Source organism: Lissotriton vulgaris, unplaced genomic scaffold (assembly GCF_964263255.1).
Source record: "Lissotriton vulgaris unplaced genomic scaffold, aLisVul1.2 SCAFFOLD_743, whole genome shotgun sequence".
NCBI lineage: Eukaryota > Metazoa > Chordata > Amphibia > Caudata > Salamandridae > Lissotriton > Lissotriton vulgaris.
The window spans coordinates 214,001-237,985 of NW_028254099.1; the positions used below are offsets into that span (position 1 = coordinate 214,001).

The 23,985-nt window shown below is 47.4% G+C and overlaps 1 protein-coding gene across 1 annotated transcript in view; it reads right to left on the reverse strand.

The window, feature by feature from the left end:
* Positions 1 to 4,361: 4,361 nt before the first annotated feature.
* The window catches only part of LOC147660665 (uncharacterized), a 45,645-nt gene continuing 26,021 nt past the window's right edge, over positions 4,362 to 23,985 (reverse strand). Inside the window, exon 2 of the mRNA XM_086951551.1 lies at positions 4,362 to 5,905. Within this exon, the coding sequence (XP_086807677.1) occupies positions 5,379 to 5,905 (527 nt within the window). The 3' untranslated portion in view covers positions 4,362 to 5,378. The remainder of the gene's footprint in view (positions 5,906 to 23,985) is intronic.

Genomic DNA, 23,985 nt, shown 5'->3' on the forward strand with positions numbered 1-23,985 from the left:
GGAGTTTTACACCAGCGGAAGTTGGTTTTCTCAAGAACCAATGCTTCACATCAATTGTCTGGAGGTTCTGGCAGGCTCCTTTGCGGTCCAGTGCTGAACCAAGGACCGGGTACAAGCGTGGGTCCTACTAAAAATGGACAATGTGTCAGCAGTCAAGTACATCAACAACCTGGGCGGCACGCGGTCCAAGACGTTAGCGAACATGGCAAAGCAGCTTTGGGAATTCTGCCTTTCTCATCATGTATCGGTCACGGCGGAGAATCTTCTGGGAAAGGAGAATTTGGTGGCAGATTGGCACTCCCGCTATCTCCGGGACACCAGCGTTTGGAAGCTGGACCCGGAGCTTTTCAGTTACCTGCAGGATCGCTGGGGCCCTTTCTCCATCGCCCTCTTTGCATGCCGGCTCGATCGACAACTCCCCCGGTTCTCCAGTTGGAGGCCTGATCCTCTGGGAAACATCCTTTACAACAAAACTTTTTCCACGCAGTACCTTTACAACGCAGGAATTACAACGCAAGTCGTTATAACGACTGGCACTGGAGGGCGCTGTAGGATAGGGAATAGTTTCAATTTACTATCCAAAACCTTCCCTACTATCCACGGGGACTAGAGTTGGAATAGTAAATTAAACTATTCACTATCCAGCGCCCCTCAACGCAAGTCGTTGTAACGACTTGCGTTGTAAAACCTGCGTTGTAAAGGCATGCGTAGAAAAAGCATGCGTTGTAACGACATACATCCGATCCTCTGGCAGTGGCATCAGATGCGTTCAGCCAGGACTGGAGTCGGGAGAGCGGATATGCGTTCCCCCCCTTCTCCATGATCACTCGGGTTGTGGCCCAGGTTCGCAGGCAGGGAGCATCCGTGGTTCTGATAATGCCGTTTTGGAGGTCGCAAGTTTGGTTTCTAGCTCTACTGGAACTTTCTTGGGATTCTCCAATCCGACTCGCCCTAATTCCGATCTCCTGTTGAGTCCAGAGGAGAGTCCCCGCCCGTTGGTGGAGGAAGGCTCACTCCAGCTTATGGCTTGGCGGATTACAGGCAACACTGGAGACTGCCGGGTCTTTCGGGCCACGCTGAGCTCCTGTTGTCCAGTGCTCTGGCGGACAGTACGTACAAACGATACAAATCGGCCTGGACCCGGTAGGTATGTTGATGTATGCGACAGAAAGTGGATTCCGTGGTCGCAGATTTAACCCACGTTTTGAATTACCTAGCAGAGCTGTCTCAGAAGGGTTTGGCATATAGGTCAGTGAATAGGCTCCGTACGGCGATTTTGGCGGGCCATTCACACTTGGACGGAGCGCCCTTAGGGGAACACCCATTTGTGTGCCAGCTTCTCAGGGGTATTCGATTATCTACACCCCAGGACCCCATTACTCTGTCCTTTGGGACGTGAACCAGGTTTTGAATTTCATTTCTTGTTATCCTGGCAGCCGAATCGGTTTCTCTCCAGGAAGGAATTATCTGCTAAATTGGCCATGTTGTTATGTTTGGTGTTTTGCAGGAGTGTCTCAGATGTCCGGGCTTTGGACATTACAGCCAGGGTTTTTCCCCGAAGGCGTTACCTTCACGGTGAGGAGATGTACCAAGTCCAATACTCGCACGATTTCCTATCCGGCTTTTGTGGAGGTGCCTAAGCTCTGTGTAGTGCAATGCTTAAAAGCTTATGAGGAAGCAACGGAGGAAGTTCGTCCTTCGGGCGAGGGACAACTCCGGATAGCCCTCAAGAAGCTGTTTAAAGCAGTTTCCTCTCCCACTATAGCCCGTTGGGTGCCGTGGATCATGTAGGAAGCGCGCAATAATAAAAGAGCTTTTGGTGCGCATTCAGCAAGTGGTGCGATGGCCTCAAAGGCGTTTAGCCTTGGTGTGCGTTTGGAGCACCTTATGAAGGCAGTAGAGTGGTTATTTGGCTCTACCTTCAAAAGGTTCTATTTTAAGCCACTGCTAAAAGTGGCGCAGGTGGTGGTGGACAAGCTTTGAGGGAGAATAATCCTCGCCTCCGGTCCGGACATAGAATAGAAATTTGCCTAGCCTACGAGAAGGTAAGTTTCAATTCTTTTGTGGGTGCGGCGGCAAGGATTATCCCGCCCAGCAGGCGCGTTGGTTGCTGTCCCACGCCGTATGGATGTAAGTAATATTTTTCGATTTCAAACTTCTTGGCATAGGTTGATGGTTTTGAGGATGTAACATTGACCTTGCTATGGTATTTCAGCAATGTTTCATGATTAAGTTGTACTTTGGTTGACTTGGTGTTTCGGTTGATGATACTGTGATTGATGGCTGTACTCTCTTTCAGCGAATGAAAATGCAAAGCAGAATATTTAACCATGGGAGTGATCCTCCAGCGAAGAAAGAGGAAGTGCAGGATGTGACAGAAGGATTTATGGGCTGTTTTTCTTCATTAGTGTTATGGGAAATGTAGTTTTGCTACATATAAGTGATGAGCTGCTGTTTAAAAATTGTTAATAAAGTGAAGGAATAATGAGCATAATCCTTGCCTCCGCATCCTTAATAGAATTGGAACTTACATTCAGATAGGCTACACAAATTTCTATTCCATTTGGTTGTTTGCCAAATGTTCCTCTCGCTCGGATACATGGATCAGGTGAGTGGACAAAATTTTCAGGCTCTCTTTAAAATGTCTTGAGTATAGATATTGAGGTGGCTTGAACTGCTGTGAATAGGGTTTCCAAGCTTTTTCGTTTTCTGAAGAAAAAAGATATATCTTTCCAAAAATACAAAAACAATGCCAGAAAAGTTAATGTTTATCATTGACCTGCTGGAGGCTAAGATGGAATAAGAGGTGTGCTCGTGTACAGTGCGAGCACAGAAAGTGGATACCTAAAGGGGAAAAAAAAGGAAACACGCTCATCTGCGGTCCACCTTTTCCACTGGAGTCTGCTTTAGGTAAGACTAGTTATATTCAGTAGGGCGATCAGCACTGCTGCTAGGGAGACACTGCTTGACTGCAAATGAAATTCTGCGAACCGATTTGATGGGACCTTTTATCTCAGGGGTGCATTTGGTTATTTATTTAGTGAAACGCTACATTCATCTGGATGGCTGCTTGGTTGATATGGTCTGGGTTAACAGTAATCGTTGGGGGAGTTTTAGAACGTAGTGGTACCACAAATCTCACATGTGCACGACTAACTCTTTCACAAAGGCGCTTGGGTGCTGGTCCCAGGTCTACTTAGTCCAACCTCCCTCCTGGCACAGAAAATCCATTAATTATCATAATTCGATTGAATTCTGACAAAGAATATCAATTACAAAACTTTATTAATGTGAAACATCCCACAGCAAAACACACAAGATGATGGACAGATTTAATCCCTGTTTAAACCTTCATTCATTTGGAAGGAAAATCAACTGAAGTACTAGGAGACAAGATTTGGAGAGAGGGGGTGGGTAATACAACTTTGCCCAGGATAACACATTTCTGTAAATTAGGTAAAATGTTAAAATAAAATAAAAAAAGAAAAAAAGAATTTGAACCAGAGTATGCCAGGTTTGACTATTGACAATTTAGTCTCTAAATCACCTCTCCTTAAACAAAAGCACACACCCAGGCCACATAAAACTACCTTATGCCTCAGGACAGAACAACAATGAAGAAAGAAGCAAAGATCCTATGGAAATACATATACAGGAAATGATTTTATTATAGTAACCACTATTCCAAGAGTCATAACAAATTCATATTACCAGTATGTTTTGCAAGGGTACACATTTCTTCGACGTCAGAGGCGAAAGTTAGAGCCACCCCTCCAGGTATTTTTAAATCTGTGGGCCGCAAGTTGCACAGGAATTAGAACAACACGTTCTTAACTACTTCAGTCATCTTGAATGCTATTTGAGGAGTAGCTCATTATCTTCAGGGAGATTGCCAGTTAAATGAGGTAGACATGTTACGCATTCAATTGAATTAAGGGAGTAGGGATGAGAGTATAGTATGAAACAGTCATTCCAAAGAAGAGGCATCGTTTGTGCGTATTTTACTAGCCAAGTTACAAAGAACCAGGCAGTTTATGGTCCATGTAAAAGGAATTGCAAAGATTACTTCCATTTCGAAAGAATAGGTGTGCACAAAACCATATTTGTAAGTGTCACTTTTTGGCAATCTTACTGGTGGCCTCAGCAAAGAAGCACTGGACCGAATGGACACCAAATCAATCTTGCAGTCTTAATCTGCAACTTCGGGGCGCACACTGGAACTAAATTCGACATCTGCAACTTTGACCAGTGTCGGTAACTTATCAGTAAGTTTTTGCATGTGCGACTAGTGAGACTGAAGCTTGCACTGCTTCGCCCTGTATACTTTGTGCTCGGTAAATGAGGAAACGTGAAATATTTGTGCCGAAGCTGTACTTCTTTATTTGAGGAAAAGATGGAAGGATAGGTGAAAATAATCAAGGTGGAAAGAAAACTGCAGAAAATATACAGTACTGCATGTTTTGTCCTACGAGTAGTATGCAGCTCAATTGCTGGAATCCTTACAAAATAATGTTGTGAGTGAACGGATTGACTGCAGAGATTGGCATGTACCATATAGGTCATACATTCTCATTACAGTCAAACTCTGCAGGGTAACAGAAATCCCTGTCTTTAAGTCCAGAGATTCTGAGCCCAATGAGAAAACCTAATGGGTAAATTTACCTGCAGAAAAGCTTTGTGAATGGCATACTGGTTACAGTCTCCAATGTTAGTGATATAGATCAGTGGTAAGTGTGCATACTTCGGATATCTTTTTGTAACCTGTGTGGCAGAGGATCTGATTCGAGTAAGATAAAGAAACCTCCCTCAGAGCAGTGATTAAAAATTGTAAACTTCTCACATTTTGAGGATGTGTTTGAATGCCAGCAGTCTATAATTTAGAAATCAAGTTATTTTAAGTTATCAGTTGTGTGTAGTAGGACCGTTTATTTTGTATGCAGTTACCTGTAGACGAGAGGTTAAACTAGTTACAGGACATTTTGCAGTTTCAGCAACGCCTTAGGCCCCATCCCACCCTACAGACATTGCCCTTACTGCCCACTACACACCACCACTGCACTGACCATTAAGGTTTCGATGATTTTTTTTTTATGGACTTCAACCAAGGCATGTGACACTAAACCTTATTTACATTGTCTGTTAACCAATAATTTGCAATGCAACTTCAACCAAGGCTTGTGACATTTGTCCGTTGGTAGTAGTACATTGTCTATTAAACAATTTGCAATGTCCAGCACCTTCAAAAAAATTATTAAAAAAGACAGGGTACATTATTTGTAATGACAAAATGGTTGCTCTTATTCCCGAACATTACCACCATTTCTTGCCTTTTGCCTAAAATAAGCTGGAATGGCAACAAGAACACAAACATGGCACAGTCACATGACTTCCTGCGACACCTTCCCCAGTGACGGCGATTTCAGAGGTGCCAGCTTTGTGCCCGCTTCGACCCTCAGACCTCCCGAGCCCAGAGGTCCAAGAAAATAGGCATTGGACATGTCCTTCCTGGTGCAAAGCCTGTGGCAGTCCACGTCGGCGACCAGCTGGGGGCGCTGTTCCTGCGAGTAGCGGCTCTCCATGACCTCTTGGGACATTCTAGCCGCCACCCTGGAGTCCGGATTTGCAGCCAACATGTATCGTCGCCTTCGGTTCTCTTTATACTTGCGGATCCTTTCCTCCTCGGCCAAGGGGTCGTCTAAAACCCCTTCCCAGCGGAGGCTCTCGTTGATCTGGTCGGAAAGCTCCTGGACAGGGTTCAGGGAGGCGACACCTAAAGGGGAGGAGGATGAGATAGCCTTCCTCTCTTCCTTCTTTGAGGTCCTTCTGGACGATTTTCTTGAACTCTTGTCAACGGTTTCAGACAGCGAGGCCTTCGGGGGCTGCTTCCAGTTCTTCTGATTATGCGCTGTAGGATAAAAAAGTACAACGCAATATGAATCTCGCCAGTAACATAACGAGTACCTCACGACATGCAGAGAATGATCTTGGACATCAATTCACCAAAATGCCTGGGGTAGCGGAAGTGACTTCACATGACCCTTGACATGCACTTACATATAAGCTTCTACATACACACACACTCACACTTACACACGCATACTCACATATACACACATCACATACACACTCTTACAAGAACACATTCAAAACTGCAAGCACGCACCCAACATACATACATTTAAAAGCATTTTTTTAATTTACCTCAGCTGCCAGGAAAAGTCATATTCCAGATTTTTGTGCGCTATTTTTTTTTATTAAACTAATAGAGAATAATGTAATATTATTCACTATTAGTATAATAAAAAAATGACAAAAACAAGGAGTGAAGCCCCCACCGACAGCCATAAAGACAAGCTCCTTCTGTTCCTGCCACTGATTTTGCCACTTCTGACACTAGGCGTCGCAAAGGCAGTGCCAGGAGTCACAAGAGGCATGCTTCATCATCATTTGGGTCTCCTCCTAGTGTCAATGTAGTGACTCTAAGGGCTATGCCCCTTTCATAGACACGGCAACATAACTCGCAATTGTTGGAATTAAGAACTGTTGATTATGTTCTTAACATAGTGCGGGTTATTGATTGACCTATACATGTGAGCAGCTATTTACCATGATGGGAAATAAATGCAGTGCAAAAAAATATATTGACAAAAAGTGAGTTAGAATTGGGCAATGAGAGAAAAGACTTTAATTAATGTCTCTCAGTGCTCAAATCTAAAAACAGTGCAAAAATAGACAGCTTTCAACAAATGACTGTCATGATAGTTGACTGGGCCGACATGTTTCACCAATGTGAGGAAAAACTCATCCTCTGCCTTCTTCACGACATCAATAATGTTGCTACTGCATGGTGAATAAACAATAAAGGTACAAAAAAGTAAATTGTGCAGGTTGGAATCAGTACAACCATATCACCTGGAATCTTAGGTGTGAAACAAATCCTCTGCAAATGGCGTGCTGTAATCAGCCACCGTAGTGCATGGGGATCAAACCTCACCTCACCTGGCTCAGGGAAAGGAGGCACCGCTCTGACGGTCGAGACCTCAGTCGGTCGCCCGAACGGTCTGGGGAAATGATGATGAAGCATGGCACCATTGGTGACTGATGGGAATCCGTCCTTGTGATTAGGACTTCCAATCGCTTTAGGACACTAATAAGCTTTCTTTTGGTAGGAAGGAGATTCCTTACTCTTTCAGATTCTTTTTGTCGTGTTTTTCCAGACCCGTGGATAGGTATGTGTAGTATCTGTTCTTTATGGTGAGTGTATCCACGCTAGGTCTTTAAACATTCCCTGAGACCCCTTTTCCAATTGGTGTATTGTTCGTCACAAAGGGCATACCAGGGGTCACAAGGGGCATGCCAGGGGTCAATGAGAATGATGCAGAATCAAATACCATACTAACAGTTTATAGTGTGCAGATTACGTTTGGCTCTTGACAGGCATTTCTATTGAGGAACTTCATCAGGGGATGGTGTAGCTGAACAGCCAGAGTTACTGATTTTGAACTGGGAAACCAGGGGCCTCATCTATCAGCTACAGAATTATTCCAACATACTTTTAAAGAGATTTTTCATTAAAATTAATAGTGCCCAGAGAAGCTCCCTGTGGCAGGAGGGAGTAGCCAGAATTGCCATAAGCTAATGCTACAAATCTACCTATAACGGGGGCATAACAGCAGCAGATATAGACTCTTACTGTAAAACTGATCACCAACTGATTCTAAATGAATTGTGATACGATTTGGACAATGACCGAGCTTTCACCTTTGAGAAGGGGGCAATGACTCTTCCCCTGGCCACACGGATAGTATTGAAGATTGGCATGATGCAACAAATTTGCTGGGGAGGTGGGACAGACCCTTGGGGAGAAGGCACCTCTGAGTTGAGAAAACTACTCCCCCATGCGACTCAACTCAAGGGATATCGACAATGGATTGATTGGATATCCATGCTACGGGATGTGATGCAGGGAACAACCTTGAAGTCCTTCGATGTGCTACATGCTGAGTTTGAACTTCACTGTAGTCAATTTTCCAGATCCCTCCTGCCGCGTCATGCCCTAATGCCACATGTGGAAGACCTCTCGGAGAAGCCAGACGTCAATCCACTGGCTGAAATACTGGTGGATGAACTCAGAGTAGAAACTCTCTCAAATGTATAAATTTCTGGTGATTAATGCACTAGTTTCTTTTCCACAATGATCAGAGGTTTGGGAGGCCTTGCTGGGGTCTCTCAAAAACGATGACTGATGGGAGGTGGCTCCATTCTGACTTATCAAATTGCACGATCTCCATCACACATACGTTACGAGACACATGATTGGGAGACTGGCATGGTGCCTCTTCATGCTGCCTGCATTGCTTAGAGGAGGAAGGGGACCAGGTATATACGGTGTGGGATTGTAGGGTTTTAGTCCCCTTCTGGGAAGGGTTCCTTTCAACGATAGGTATAGTCTTGGGTTGGCAACTTTTGCAAGACCCCAGTCTGGACATTTTACATACCGGTAGATCTAGATGGTAACAGATAAAAGACAGTCCTACTATGGATTGCTCTCCTGGTTGCAAAAAGATATTGCTCAGAATCTGAAAAGTATGGGACCCCTCCTACAATTACACACACTGGAAGACTGGTTTAAACCATTGTATGAGCATGACAGACCCGCTATATGCGGCAAGGCGATTGCCCATACAAATATTTTCAGATATGGGGAGACTGGGCAAAATTTAGAGGGATTCAGATCAAGCCCGGCATGCCATGGACCTTAGACAAGGAATGTCAAATCCTTTTTGACCAATAGTTAATGCGTATTATGTTTCGTTACAACTGCAGACAGATGGGAACGGTACGGGAGTATTTCGGGCACATTAGCCCTCTATACTAATCTAGGAGTCAAAACTGTGGCTGGATAAAAACACAGAATTCTCCCAAAACTGTGTTAACCGCTAAAGTTATCTTACCATTATTATATTCCCCTCAAAACTAAACTTCTGGGCACACAATGATCTCTGCAGCGGGTGTCTTAACCTAGTAAGATATTTCCTCCTAGTGCCCAATTAAGTAATCTAGAAAACATTTATCACATATGTCTTTGTTACCAATATTTTCGCGTGAGATAAAAAAAATAATAATAATAATAATAACGAATAAGTGGATTGTCAGACTCTGCTTTTCAAGCTCCGCTTCTCGTGACTCTACCAACTGTCCCCAGTCACAACTTGACCAGCAATTTATGGGTTCCCAGAGTAAATTTGTCCAATTTCAACAATGACCTGGACTCATTGGTGTAGAAATGTAGCTGTGGCCCGGCAGCCAAGATGCCAAACACAATATCAAGAGCACTTACTGCTCACACTATGACGGGGCAAAGTAAGAGGCAACCAAACCAAACCACATCTTGGGAAGCTTGACTGCAAATAGCAAGTATCATGGAGGCATTTGTTACATAGTTGGCCTACGTAAAATGAAGAACAGAGGCGACAAGCCGCTTGCCCTGTACAGTCACACACCTGCCACTTGCATCTAGAGAGGTGAATCGGCACAGTGATAATAGGCATGCCTGGGCCAAAAGTGCCTGTAAGCAATCGAGGAGCCTCTAGGAAGGTGATCTCACCCAAAGCGGTTTAGGCACATGGGTGAGATGGGTGCATTGCCCTGATCCATGAACGTTCAACTAGAGGAGGACTACAGGCCTGAGGAACTTACTAAGGTGAAGGAAACAACACAAAGAATGTAGCCTAAAAGAGACACAGCAGAGATGGAAGAAAAGATACGTCAGCTGCCAGCAGTTGAATCGATCATGCTAATTTGCCTTGTAATTGCTTAAAGAGGAGACAACAGCTGTGAGAGCTGGAGGATCAATGCCAAGCTTTACAGAAGACCCCCCACAAACAGCATCTGCCTTCAGCATTAAATTCAACGACCAAATAGCCACAAAATGTGTTTGCATGTTTTGCGGATACCACCAAAATACCAAGAGGCAAAACAGTGAGGTTATGGGGGTATGATGCAGCGGACAAGGTAACACTGCAATAAGAATGACAACAACGCTTGAGGCAGAAGCCAACTAGGAGACACCATTAAGCAAATATAGATGCTATAACATGCTAGCATCTGGAGGGGCTCATCAGACGGTTGATGGCAGCAGCGGAGTAGGGCATCTGAAGCGAGGTGACCTGTTTAGTGGAGAGTCTAGGACAGTGATCCCCATACACCGGGCGTTCACAAACACTGCAGGCTACAGCGACAAGATGGAGGTTGTAAAACTGCAGCTCCTAGACATGCATGGAACTCCTAGGAGACCAAGAGCGAGTTGGTCATGAGGTGCCCTCACACAGGGAGCCCAATTAACTGACCAGTAGCAGAGTAGGGTAACTGAACATTCAAATCCTCCCTGCTGTTACTTCCAATCTTCCCTCCACCAAAAGGCATGCACTGACAAAGAGAAGTAGGGGTGCTGGAACTAGGGGTGAGGGACGTGCTGCAGCATACCCAGAGCAGCCCCAGAATAGCCTTGCATGATCTCCAGAGGAACGTGACTTTACTTGTGTGATGAAAATACCCAGACACCAAATTTCCACAAATGACTGTTTGCGTACTATATACATTTACTAGTAAAACTGTATGCTTGATGCAAATTTAATGGCATTTTAAGAGGACACTTTAATTAACAAATGTGCCTCTGTACACGACTGTACCCTGCCAGTCCATGCTTTGCTCACATATATGGTACCATTCTTCTGCTGAACGTACAAGGCTAATTTGCTACACTTGTCCTTTATGTAGCAATTCTGATTTTTCACAAACCCTGTGATTTCAATGACGTAACACTGATGGCAACATTACCACTCTGAAAATTGTTCCAGCATCGCTGTTTAGAAGCACCGTGGATGCCCTCTGAGAGGAAACCATGTAAGTGGGATGCAGTCTTAAACCTTTTCCCACCCTGTTAGTTACTCTGGGTCCTCCTCCTCCTCCTTTCCATCTCTCCTTCCTCTCCACTCTTGTTTTAAAGCCCATCTAGCAGTCTAGGCCCCTATAGATCTCAATCTGGCGTAAATATAAGGCTCCCATTTTGAAAGGGAAGAGCGCACAGGGCTGAGGCCCACAGGAACATGAAGTATAGTTGTTTATTGAACTGTTGCTTATAAATGTATTGATACCTTTGGTATTTTATTTTATTTTATTATAGAGTTTTGTATAGCGCGAACAAGACCCTTAGGATTCAGAGCGCTTCACATTACATGAGGTAGGTTAGAGGTAAAACATATATAGTATAACGATTCATAAATATAAGAGGTAGGTAGTTATACAGCTATAATGAGGTAAGCATATATATATTTACAGTGACATGAGCTAGTAATAAGGATACAGCTTGGTATCAGTGTGTACCGACAGTCCTGGTTCATGGGTCGTATCGCCAGCCCATTCTACGCAGAACCTTTATGTACTCTAGAATGTTTATCCTTAAGGCGCCACGGCTGAGAGTTCAGGAGTCGGCTATTATCAAGGTGCCAGGTGAATAGGAGGTTGCTACATATGAAGCTTACAATAAAGAAGATAATCTCTACATTCACTGTGCCTGTTGTACTTCTTCACAATACTTTTTCTCAGAAATGTGATGGTTTGAAGTGGGTAGTTGTGGCATGTGAACGGTCCCCTGCCTACTAGAGAAGGGTAAATGCAAATGTGTTTTTGCTATAAATTATCAATAAATATAACATTTTAAAAATATAACAAGGCGAGGTTGCCAAGCTGCTGGGAAGCACAGTGCCCGTAACGAGCAAGGAGCTTGTGAGGTATATTTCCCAAAGTAATGTTCTAGAGCCTCTATTCGACATCACGCCCTGCTCAGTGTTAAGTAGGTTTACCTGGACTGAGAACCTACAATGATGAGACATGAGCGGCAAACGTCCAGAGAGACCTGTCAGCCAAGTCTACATAGAAGACACCATAAGTGTCACTTACACACTATGGCCTCCTAGTACTTGAGGATCACAGTGTTTACTTTGCACAGTCCTTATGGAGTCGAGTACCTTGTGCAATCTCACCCTAGGCGAGACTCAATGACGTTGTATACTTTGCCGTCTACAGATTCATTGCGTTGATGCACTCTTGCCAGAATGTGTACTGACAGGAACATCAAAGTGCATTTTATAAAGACCTTCATCACAATCTGAAAGTTAGCATTGACTGACAAGCTACAAGTGCTTCACATTTTTTGCACCACTTTTACTTCTAAATATGTTGACCTTTAAAATAAAATGTGTTCCTCTATCACTTATAGACTCCTTTACTGCCTTCCGCCTACTTCCCCTTCACCCAACGTATGACATCTGCAAGTGACTGCATTGCTCCCTGGAAGGCAATCATTTAAGGAAGAAAACCTCTGCACTTGAAAAATAATAACAGAACAAACTAGAAGATGTGGCATAAAGGCCAGAGCTGCCAACCCTGGTACTGGGGAATAAGGTTTGAGTTTCGGCATCAACTCAACATCCTGCGATTTTGTGCAAGTCACTTAATTTTAGTGTCCTGCTGGACACGTTCTAGTGTTCTGCCTGTGTTTGCACCCACAACATATACCCACCCATCACAGGCTTCACCGTTCAGGTGACACTGCAAATAAAAGGGGCCGGGGCACGTGTCCTGGGCCAGTTCTAGTACCCAACTACGGTGTGTCTGTGTCCATCTTTAGTAGCTTGTGGGCCCAGGGCCCGCAACACTACAATGGCGACGAGTGGGTCGAACCCCGCTTGTGAGCGGTCATCTGTTGAGTGTCTTGTCGTGAGGAGAGTAATGGCCAGAAGATAAGGCACACCACACCTGCTGCCAACACGACGGCAACAGAGCCTGGCAAAGCACATCCATGGCCACCCAGCGAGCCCAACGGCGTCAACCGGTAAAGCCCCTGCAGCCATAATGCTCATCTGTCTGGCAATAAGGGAACCAAGACAGAGGGAGTGCATCAGCTGACACATGGCTCCCTCAATGTTTGAGGATCACCGCACCAACATTGAATAAGGCCTTATAACATGCGATATATGTATTGTTGAGAATGAACTGTGTTTACGGTCGAAAATGCTAATAAAATATACTTTAAAAAATAAAATAAATTGAATAAGGCCCCACTCCTGTATATGAGGCACACATGGATGAAGAGATGGCGCCCACTGCGAGAGGGGGGGAAAATGTATTTATTTATTTGCGGGGTTTTATATAGCGCTGGCCAGACCCGAAGGTTTTGGAGCGCTTTAAAACATGGCGAAAAACACACAGTTTAGTAGTAGTATACAAATAGATTTCTGGCATATCGGAAGTCGCGGTGCGCTGAGCAGCATTGAAGGCATGGAAGACACAGAATGATGCAATAATGAGCGCGCTAAACAGCATTGAGGGCAAATAAGACATGGAATGTTGCACTAGTACGCGCATAGACTCGAGCAGTGCCTTCTCTTTAGGGAGGGGTGGGTGGGAGGAAATAGAGGGACGAGTCCGGAAGGGGATGAGGTAGAAGTCTTAATGACAAAGTGTCCGATTTGTGCAGGCTTGAGCGTTTCAGCAACAGCTATCCTTTCGGGAGAGAGTGGTTGAGGAAGAGGTCTTTGAGCTGTCTTTTGAATTGTATGAAAGAGGGGGTAATCCTGATATGGACTGGGATGGAGTTCCAGATTTTTGGGGCGTTGCCAGAGAAGAAACGGAAAGTGGTATTTCAGTAGTGACGCCTCCAGGCAAACCCCCACAGAGCGACTGCCACTCACAGTCAGCAGAAATCGCGCACCTACCCTTGCAGCTATGAGGAGAGGCAACAACAAGGAAGCCATGGCTAGCAACAGAAAGAAAGCGACTGCACCCAGTGTCTAAAGCAGCAAGAAATAAAAAGCACTGAGCGGAATCGACTGTGTGAACGGTAGAGGACAAACAGGCCGCCCCAGAAGTGAAGAAGGCCCGTACCGCAATTGTAGTGCCCCCACTGCATTCAAGCAAGAATCGCACGCAGCGCAATAGAGGACCATCAGCAGTGCACAGTGCGAGACCACCAGAATGCCGGGCCCCGGGGAAAGCCGAGTCGCAGACTAGTCTTTCCCCGGGGTCTTTCGCGCAGGGGATAGTCCAGGCAGGGGAAGGGGAGGAGTTAGGGGGTGGGTACTTAAGCGCGGGGGAGGAAGGCATCTTCCTCTTTTCTGCGCCTGGCACCATCGGGAGGGAGCTCGAAAGGAGTTGTAGTAGTTTGAGGCCTAGTGCTACTTTTGGAATTGTACTCGGAGCTGTTTTTACGGCAGCTGGGGTTTATCTTGCTTTCCTTTTCTTGTTACTGATTCGGGTAGGATGTCTGGTGTGCCTGCGGAACAGGTCCGTGAGGCCTTGTTACTGCTCGCTAGGGCCTGCCGCGAGGACCTGATTAGGCCCGGGGTCATGGACCAAGCCTGGGTGGGGGCCACCAGAGGCACGAGGGCTGCCTCGGCCGGGGTGCATGCGGCGGTTTTCGCTTGCTTGGAGGACGACCAGGTTCAGGGGGGTGGCCCGGGGGTCAGAAGGGGGGGGGGGTGTTCCTAAGGATACTGCGCGGGGCGGGAAGCGCAGGACGACTTCCGCGCGCCCCTTCCTCCAGTTGGAGTTTTTGCCTGGGGCCTCGGGGGCGGCCGCGAGGGCCGTCCCTGATGCGCTTCCGCTCCACGGGCCCTTGTTGGCGCCGGACGGCGCTGCGCGGGAGGAGGAGCTAGGAGACGCCCAGGCCGGGCCCGCTCCGGGCCTGGACGGGACGGTGGTTAGCGGCGGGGCTGCTGGGCCCCTGGCCCGCTTGGGGGAGGCGACTTTTAGTGGGGATGGGCCTGGGCTTGATTTGCGGGACTCAGGGGTGGGGTCCGGGGGGGGCCCGATTGACTTGTCCCGGGGCTCTAGGGCGGGCACCCCGGCTGTGGTCCGGCCGCCGGTGCCCGGGTTTACGGTGGGCAGGAGCGCTTCCCCCGCTCTGGTTCCCATTGGCGGCCCGGGTTGGGTACAGGGTTTCCATCAGGTGGGTTTCTTCCCCCGGGGGGGAGAATTCTTTGGCCACGGGCAGTCCGTCCCCCCCCCCGATTTGGGGTTCCGTTTCCTGGGAGGAGAGGTCCAGAGGGGAGCGTATCTTGGAACAGATTCAAGAGGTCAGGGGGGCTGAGGAGACGAGGGCCAGAGTGGGCTCGGTGTGGGGCGCCGGCATTGAGGGGCCTCCCACCCCCACCTCTGAGGAGGAGAGGGAGGCGGAGAGGCAGGAGGAAGAGATTCGGCAGGCGAGGTTGAGAAAGTCAGGCCCGGCCGCCCACCTTCCCAGGGGCGCGGCCGGGGTAGGGACGGCCAGCACGGCTTTGAGGCCCGATGGTGCCGGGGCCCTGCCAGGTTCGAGCGACCTGGGGGGCGGGAGGGGATCCAAGTCGGCGGTTGTCGGCAGAGCCAAGGGAGGCCTTGCGGGGCGCACCACGGCTCCGAGACGCAGGCCGGAAGAAGTAGGGCAGTCCGCGGCGGCTGTCCCTCCTCCGCGGGATCGGGCAACGGCTGCTGGTGGCGCCACCGGATCGCGTGGCCGCGAGTGTGTGCCTAAAGGAGTGAAACGTGCTGTGAAGTGTGTCTCGAGTGGAGGTGTGGATCTGGAGCCGGTGCTTGAACTGGATTACAGCGAGGAGAGCGAGGAGTTGGAAGAAGGGGAGGTGCGGGATGACCTGGAAGGCGTAGGCCGCGCAGCGGGGGTTGACGTACTTGGTGTGTTGCAGGTCGACCCCGGGTCGCGGAAGAAGACGGGAACTGGGAAGGCCCGTGGAAAGGAGTCCAGAGGACGGCCCCGGGAGCGGACGGAGGCACCAACAGGTGAGAGTGCCTGGTGGGCGGTTTGGGATGACGCACCCCGGGGTGGGGAGGGGAGGAAGAGGGCCTGCAGGTCGGTGGGAGTGGGAGATGGGTCTGTGAGGGAGGGGGGTGAGGTTCCGTGACAATTGTAAGTGGTGTTTTCGACTCGCACGAATATGGTCGAGTCTGGTATCTACGAACCGCAAATGACGAGTTTAGTAAGTATGCGCAGTTTCGCTGTGCTAACCTAAACCGTTCGTCTGTTACATGGGTATTTTTATCTGTACCCATGGGTTCCATCTTAGATACGGCATCCATTTTGTCTCTTGCCCTCAAGTAGCCAGCGAACGGACAATGTCCGCTTCGCGACCCTGGGACTCCCAAGATATTTGCGGAAGACACAAGTCCTTTGTAAGTGTCTTTATGATGAGGGGGATGCTACTGTAAAGCAGATGGCGCCGCTCGAGGCTCATCTTGCCGTACCGGCTTATTGTCTCAGCCGTGCATCTCATTAGGCACGCCCCCTTGATGCCTGTATCTCGCGTTTCTCGATACCTCCCCTTTTACAGCCTTTCCGATTTCCCCACTGTCTCCGTCTTCCTCTACACCTGTTCTTGTTCCTATTTCGATCTGTTTATTACTGATTGGAATGCACTAATGTTGGGAAGATGGGTTTTTACAGTTGGGAACCGCCAAATGTTTCCGCACTTATGTTCCGGGCCTTGTGTGTATCAAAGTGACCAAAGCGGCCCCTCTGGGGGATAATTGTGGGAACCGGGTCATAAACTTTTGTGTTCAATGTAACTCTATGGGAAAACCATGTATAAAAGGAGCGATCCACAGAACCAATTTGAAGCAGTCTCCCCAAGTTGCACGTGTTGTGCTTGTCGTGACTTCTGTGTTCCCTGCAGTAAATAAACCTTGAACCTTTGACGCCGAAGGAAGTGTCCCGTGTCTCTGTCACTTGTACGCCGGAACAGGTTACCCACGAAGGTTTCAGGTGTTGTGCCCTGGCACCGCTGGGTTTTAAATAACCCAGTCCTTCAGTTGGCGCCCAACGTAGGGCTGCATCAGTGGTACCGGTCCAAGCCCGACGATCGTGAGGAACTTCGTGTGAAATCTCCGAGGGAAGGTGCACCCCGCTTCATCGATCCGGTTGTCGAAATAAGTGGCCCGAAGACTTTTCCCGCGAAGATTCCCGCCTCCTGACGGCTGCGACGGACTGCTGCCCTGACTGTAGACCTGTTTTGGCGCCTGGCGTAGACCTTGGTATAGCGAGACGATTGACGGGCCTTCCTGGTGACGCCATCGATCTTTGAGTTAAGTATTTGTGGGTCGCTCCCAGAGTCCTTAGTTGTTGACACTTTAGCGAGTGTTTTTGTTGTTGACGCTGTGAGAGTGTTTTTGTCGATGACACTTTGCTAGCGTTTTTTTGTTGTGATATTTGACGACTGCAGCCGCCAAAAACCGAGGGTTTTGTTCTTTGCTGGGACTTGGTAAATCCCGTAACCCTTGAAGTTTGTGAAACTCGGCTAGTGTGCAAGATGCCTGGTCGCAGTACTTTGTTTAGTTGTTTCAGACCTTGTGGTACGGATTCCCGTCTGGAGGACTCGTGTCCGATACCTCCGGTTGGAACTCCGACTTATGAACTGTACAGTAAGCACGGATTGGGCCCGATTACTTTTAATGAATACTGGATTAAATATACGAAGAAGGACGGTGACCTTCGTTGGCCACCTCATGGTAGTTTTGAAACTCCGATTTTAGATAACCTAGAGGCTAAATTATTTGCGAAAAAATCAAGGCCGGCCATGTTTGATGCCTTTCGGTTGTGGCGTAAAGAAGCCAAACAGAAAGAAATCAGACAGACTAAACGAAATCAGCGAGATAATGTTGCTAACATTGTAAAGAAAGCAGAGCAGTTTCAGCGTGACAAGGAGGTTAAGGAAAAGGAAGTGTTCGATAGACTACAGCGTATGACCGTAGATAAATGTTATCCCGCTTTGCCTACGGAGTCGGAAAAGAAGGAAGAGTCAGCTGAGGATCCTTTAATGTCTTATCTTATGAAGTCGCCACCTCCGTATGTACAGGGTACCGCAGCTCCCGTGGTTCCTGCTGTACCTATTCCTCCACCTATTCTTCCTGTGCCTGTTCCTCAGCCTGCACCCGCTCTCCCGACTGTTCCTGCTCCTTTGCCTACTGCTATCCCTACTGCCCCTCCGCTTCCACATACTCCTGCTCCCGCTACTGCTCCTGTTTCGTTAACTCCTGCTGTTGCTACTGTTTCTACTCCTTCGCTTGTTAGTCCTGTGTCCTATACTTCTCCCTCTACTCGTTCTCGTAATTCTCCTCTTGTGGCTAGTTTCTTTCATTCGCTCGGACCTGTTTTTGGGTCCGCTGGTTCCGATGGTCCTCAGAGACGTAGTCAGCTTCCTGGTAACAGAGAACGCGCTTCGCTATATAATATGGCGATGGGTTGGATGATGTATCCTCTTCGAAACCCGCCTCGTGTTGTACTCAACACATTTTGTCAATTTAATATACCAACCCAGAGATTTGTGTTCGAAGAAATGTGTAAGGTTCTTCGCGATCAGATAGCGGCCGATGCACCTGACGAGGTGCTGACCGCCCTGTCTGATCTTCAGCTTCAGTTCTCGAACCGACTGATAGTGGATACCAACGTTCGACGTGCGGTTGAGCGGTTGTTATCCTTTCGTCCCACTCCTATACCCCAAGCCTTGTTTGTTGAGGATGTTGAAAGACTGCCAGATGAGTCTGGTCAGTTTCCTATGCGAGAGGTTCCACCAGTGTGGATGCCTGGTAATCCTGCGGCAAATCCCCAGATTCCGCCATTTTTTCAGAGAGTGTGGATACATCTCCCATGGAAACGCTCCGAAGTGTTGCAGGTGAAGCAATCCTTGCCTGACCCTCGCAAAAACCCTGCAGGGTACTACAAGGAATTATCGCAGCTCGTAGACGCTACGATAATGAATCTTGCCGATATTGATATGTTGTTTGGCAATGTTGTACCGCAACCGGTATGGGCTAAGATTCGTCAGGAAAACCATCCGAATGAATTAGGTGGTGCTTGGGCTGCCATAGTAGCGGCGGATGCTCGACAAATTGGTGGTGCTAAACCCGAGCAGTTGGTCGCTAATCTTCCTCAAAGGATAATAACGTTAATGAAAACTCTTATGCCAGCTATGAGGGTAAATTGGGATAAATTATCAGCTTGTAAACAGAAGAAGGACGAGAGTGTCTCCGACTTCTTTACGAGGTTTGAGGAAGCATTCATTGACCATAGTGGACAGGATATGGGTACAGAGGGTGGTCAGCGATTGTTTGTGGATAAATTTGTTTCGAATTTACTGCCCGATTTGAGCAATAAATTGGGAAGGCGGTTGACCCCAGAGAGAATTGCAGCGATTGCCCGAATGGCTGTGCCAAAAACCCAAAGAGATGTGCGTGCCTTTCTAGGTATCACGTCGTACTGCAGGCAATGGATTCCTAACTTTTCATTGCTAGCGAAACCATTAGTGGCTCTTACGTGCAAGGATGTTTCAACTCCTTTACCATGGACGGAAGAATGTCAGAATAGTTTTTCTGAATTGCGTGATTCATTGTGTTCGGCTCCTGTGTTAGGTACCCCTGATTACAGTAAGCCGTTCACATTATATGTTCACGAAAGAGAAGGTTGTGCTTTAAGTCTTTTAACGCAACCTTTTGGTGGTAAGCAACGTCCATGTGCATATTTTTCCTCGACCTTGGACCCAGTAGCTAGAGCATTGCCGAGTTGTTTGAGAGCAACAGCGGCAGCTGCGGTCTCCATCCGACAATCAGCAGGATTGGTCATGGATAATATGCTTACGGTGATGGTTCCGCACGCAGTCGACACTCTTTTGAATCGTACGAAAACTCAGCACTTGACGAGTGCAAGGTTGTCTGGGTATGAGTTGACGCTGTTGGCGAGCCACATTCAAATAAAACGTTGTAATGTCCTGAACCCGGCAACTTTGTTACCAATTAGTGCAGAGTCAGATGAAGTAGTGGAACATGATTGTTACTTGAGGACGGAGGAGGAAACAAAAGGTCGAGTGGACCTTAAAAAACACCCCATTGGAAGACCCGGATGGAACACTGTATGTGGATGGGTCATGTTTTAAGTTGCCGAATGGCGATGTGACTACTGCTTATGCTGTTGTAACGTTGAATATTGTTGTTGAGACTGCAAGGTTGAATCAGAATTCTGCCCAAGCTGCAGAGTTGATCGCTCTCACTAGAGCGTGCGTGTTAGCGAAAGGGAAACGTGTGAATGTGTTTACCGACAGCCAATATGCATTTGGCGTCGCACATAGCTTTGGACGATTGTGGAGAGAGAGAGGTTTCTTGACGTCGCACGGTACGAAGATTCAGCATGGCCAGCTTGTGAATGATCTTTTGGATGCACTTACGTTGCCTAAGCAGGTAGCGATTGTTAAATGTAGTGCGCATCGTAAGGTGACGGATGATGTTGGTCGTGGTAATGCGTTTGCGGATGAGATTGCTAAGGAGACTGCCCAGAACCTTAGCACTCGAATGTATGTGACGAGTTCAGTTAGGTGGCCTACAGAGTCGAGCATGTGTGAAGACACTATTGAGAGTGTGAAAGAAATTCAGAAAGAGGCCACCGAGACTGAGAAGACGAAGTGGAAAGAGAGTACCGGAAAGTTGGATGCGAATGGTTGTTGGATTGATTTGTCGGATCAGAAAAGATGGTTGTTGCCCGATGCGTATGTACTGGCCGTTGTGACAATGGCACATGGGTTAGCACATATTAGCGCGAAAGGTATTTGTAAGTTGTTGTCCCCTGTGTGGAAGAATGACGGTATCACGAAATGTGCTGAACGCTTGGTTAAGAATTGTATGGTGTGTATAATGTACAATCCTGGCAAAGGAACCCCAACTCCTCCTGGCAGTTTTGCTCCCCCTTCATGTCCCTTTGAGGTGATCCAACTGGACTTCATCCATATGGAGCGATGCAATAACCTGAAATACGTTTTAGTTGTGGTTTGCGCATTCTCCCGATGGATCGAGGCTTATCCTCTCAAAGACAATACTGCTTTGTCTACTGCGAAAATCCTACTGAAGGAATATTTTCCTCGGTATGGAATGCCTAGAGTCGTGTGGTCAGATAACGGAAGTGAGTTTGTGGGGAGCGTGATGAAGAGTGTGTGTAAGGGCCTTGGAATTAATCAGAAATTCCATAGTGCCAATCATCCCCAGTCAGCTGGTTTGGTTGAAGGGTATAATGGCACCCTTAAACTGAAACTAGCAAAGATTCAGGCTACGACTGGTCTTTCGTGGCCTGACGCTTTACCCTTAGCGTTACTGTCAACTAGGGCGACTGCACACTCCCGAGTAGGGCTTAGTCCCTATGAAATAGTGTTCGGTCGTCCTGCGAATGTCTGGGGGGTTCCTAGGCCAGGTATTTTCTGTGCTCTTGAGTATCCAATGCTGATCGATTATCTTCATGACTTGACTGCTAAACTGAGATTAATTCACCAACAGGTTCACGACGCACTGCCGACGCAGACGGAGGCTCCAGGCCACCAGCTCCAACCCGGAGATTGGGTGGTGACGCGGAACTTTTCGCGCAAGAACAACTTGGACCCGAGGTTTACTGGACCTTACCAGGTTCTCCTTGCCACGAGGACTGCTGTTCGTCTTGAGGGACGGAAAAACTGGGTGCACGCCACCCACACCAAAAAAGTCCCTATCCCTTTGCCGGCAGACCCGTGGGTGAGGAGAGGCATTGCATCAACTGAAACCGAAGGATTGCCGGTGTTTGTACCTTTTAGCGACGCACAACCTGTCGGAGAATCCTCAGTGCAGCAGAAAGACACTGTTGAACAATTGTCATCAAAAGACTCAAGACCAGAACACTCGACTGATCAGCAGGACGCTGTCTCTTTAACGGATCCATTGTTTGGCGAGCAGACACGACCTGGGAAAACCCGATACTTTTTGCGATCTAGCACCAGAGACTAATAAAAGATCCTGTTTTGCTGTATTGACAACTACATTATCCCGTTTTCCGTGATCAGTTTGAACTTTCATATTATTGTGATTATTCCTGTGTGTATATACATTGAGCTTCATTCCTTATACCTTTTTGCTTCCACAGCCGAGAGATATTGTTTTTGTGTATATATATATATATTTGTGAAATAAAGACCGTAGGGACGCGCGCGTACTTCCTTCTGGATAGTAGGTCTTGACGCTAGGTTAAAGACCGTCGGTTCCTGGGAACCCCTAGGGATTGACTACTGCTACACAGAACGAAGTGCGTCAAGAAACGTTGCGGACGGTCGTAGGTAAAGGCATTTTCGAAGCTGATGGACTTGGAAGAAGCTCAGATACAAAGATTCAAGCTGCAACAACTTAGTCGTACGAAATGTTTTATATTTCAAGTGTTTGTGTTATTCTTGACTGTTTCTGCATTCTTGGCGGGTGGGGTGTATTATATGATCTTTGGTTATCTATCTCCTGTTTTACCTACTCCTACACCTGATCCTAAACTTACTACTGTTGCCTCTCCCCATTCCTTTCATGTGTTACCTGAACACGAGCAGGCTAGACGTGCAGAATTCCGCAATAATTCCTTTATTCAGCTCCTTCATCAGCATCAGTTAGTGGTTAACACTACTAATTGTTGGGTGTGTGGGTTAATGCCACATACTACGGATAAGGGAATTCCGTATCTGGTGTTACCGTATAATTCCCAAGGGTCTGCTCGAGCATTTCAAACAATGTTTCGAAGCGCACTAGGTTTCCACCCCATTCGAGAACCACGTTCCCCCTACTCTGGTCCCACCTCGTATCAAAAACCTTTGTCGATAGCAATCGAGGACTTAGACAGCGATATCTATGATCCCTCGCTTATTCCCGAAGAAGAGGTGCAAGCTTACAGGGTCCTGAGTAGAGGCGAGTATAGTGTGTTCACTAGTGAAAAGCAGCTTAAAAGCTCACCTCCGATATGGGTCGTACCCCACATTGGTAATTTTTGTCTAATGGGTCGTGGCCGAAGATCGAAAGCCCGACTTGGAGAGAGTGCTTGCACTGAAAATTACATTTTGCCGATGGTCTCGTCCCCTGTGTTCCTGGCGGCCAAGGGTACATACTTTATTTGCCATGATCGTGCATATGCATGGTTGCCCGCTGACTTCATGGGCTCATGTTTCATTGCAAATTTGTTGCCTCCGACGTTCACTGTGGATGCCGATTATCATAAGACTAGAGTTGTGAGAGGTGTAATTAGCGAAGAGGATACTGCCGGTCAAGAGGCGGGAGACTTTTTCAAGGGTTTCCTTCCGTTTTGGGGACCTATGGTTAATAGTAGGAACCTGAGACAGTTGACTCGAGTGGTAGAATCGACAGCTAATATTACTGCCAGTGCCCTTGGTAATATCACCACAGAACTTCAGGCGGATAGGCTAATGACGTTACAAAACCGTATGGTTTTAGATGTCATCTTGGCAGATCGAGGTGGGGTATGTAAGGTGATCCATTCGAGCTGCTGCATTTTCATTCCAGATAATGCTCCGACTGTCTATCAAGCCATCTCGAAGTTGCATAAGATCTCCGAATCCATACACGTGGATGTAGGGGATTGGACGCTACTTGGGTGGTTTTGGGGCCTGATGTCGACTTGGGGTTGGAAGATTCTGATGATTATCGGAGTCGTTGTGGCGTTCCTGTTCACGTGTTGCCTTTGTGTGCAGTGCGGTCCTGCCTTATGTGGCCTCTGTGCTACAACGTGTATGAGACAGCCGCCTGTTACCAATGGAACTCGGTTGGACAGAGCTATGCTACAGCAACATCTAGATGGTCTGATGAATATTGAGTATGATTCAGACTAGTGCTTGCCTACATGAGGGCAAAAGGAGCGTCTGAGGTTCCGTGACAATTGTAAGTGGTGTTTTCGACTCGCACGAATATGGTCGAGTCTGGTATCTACGAACCGCAAATGACGAGTTTAGTAAGTATGCGCAGTTTCGCTGTGCTAACCTAAACCGTTCGTCTGTTACATGGGTATTTTTATCTGTACCCATGGGTTCCATCTTAGATACGGCATCCATTTTGTCTCTTGCCCTCAAGTAGCCAGCGAACGGACAATGTCACCTTCGCGACCCT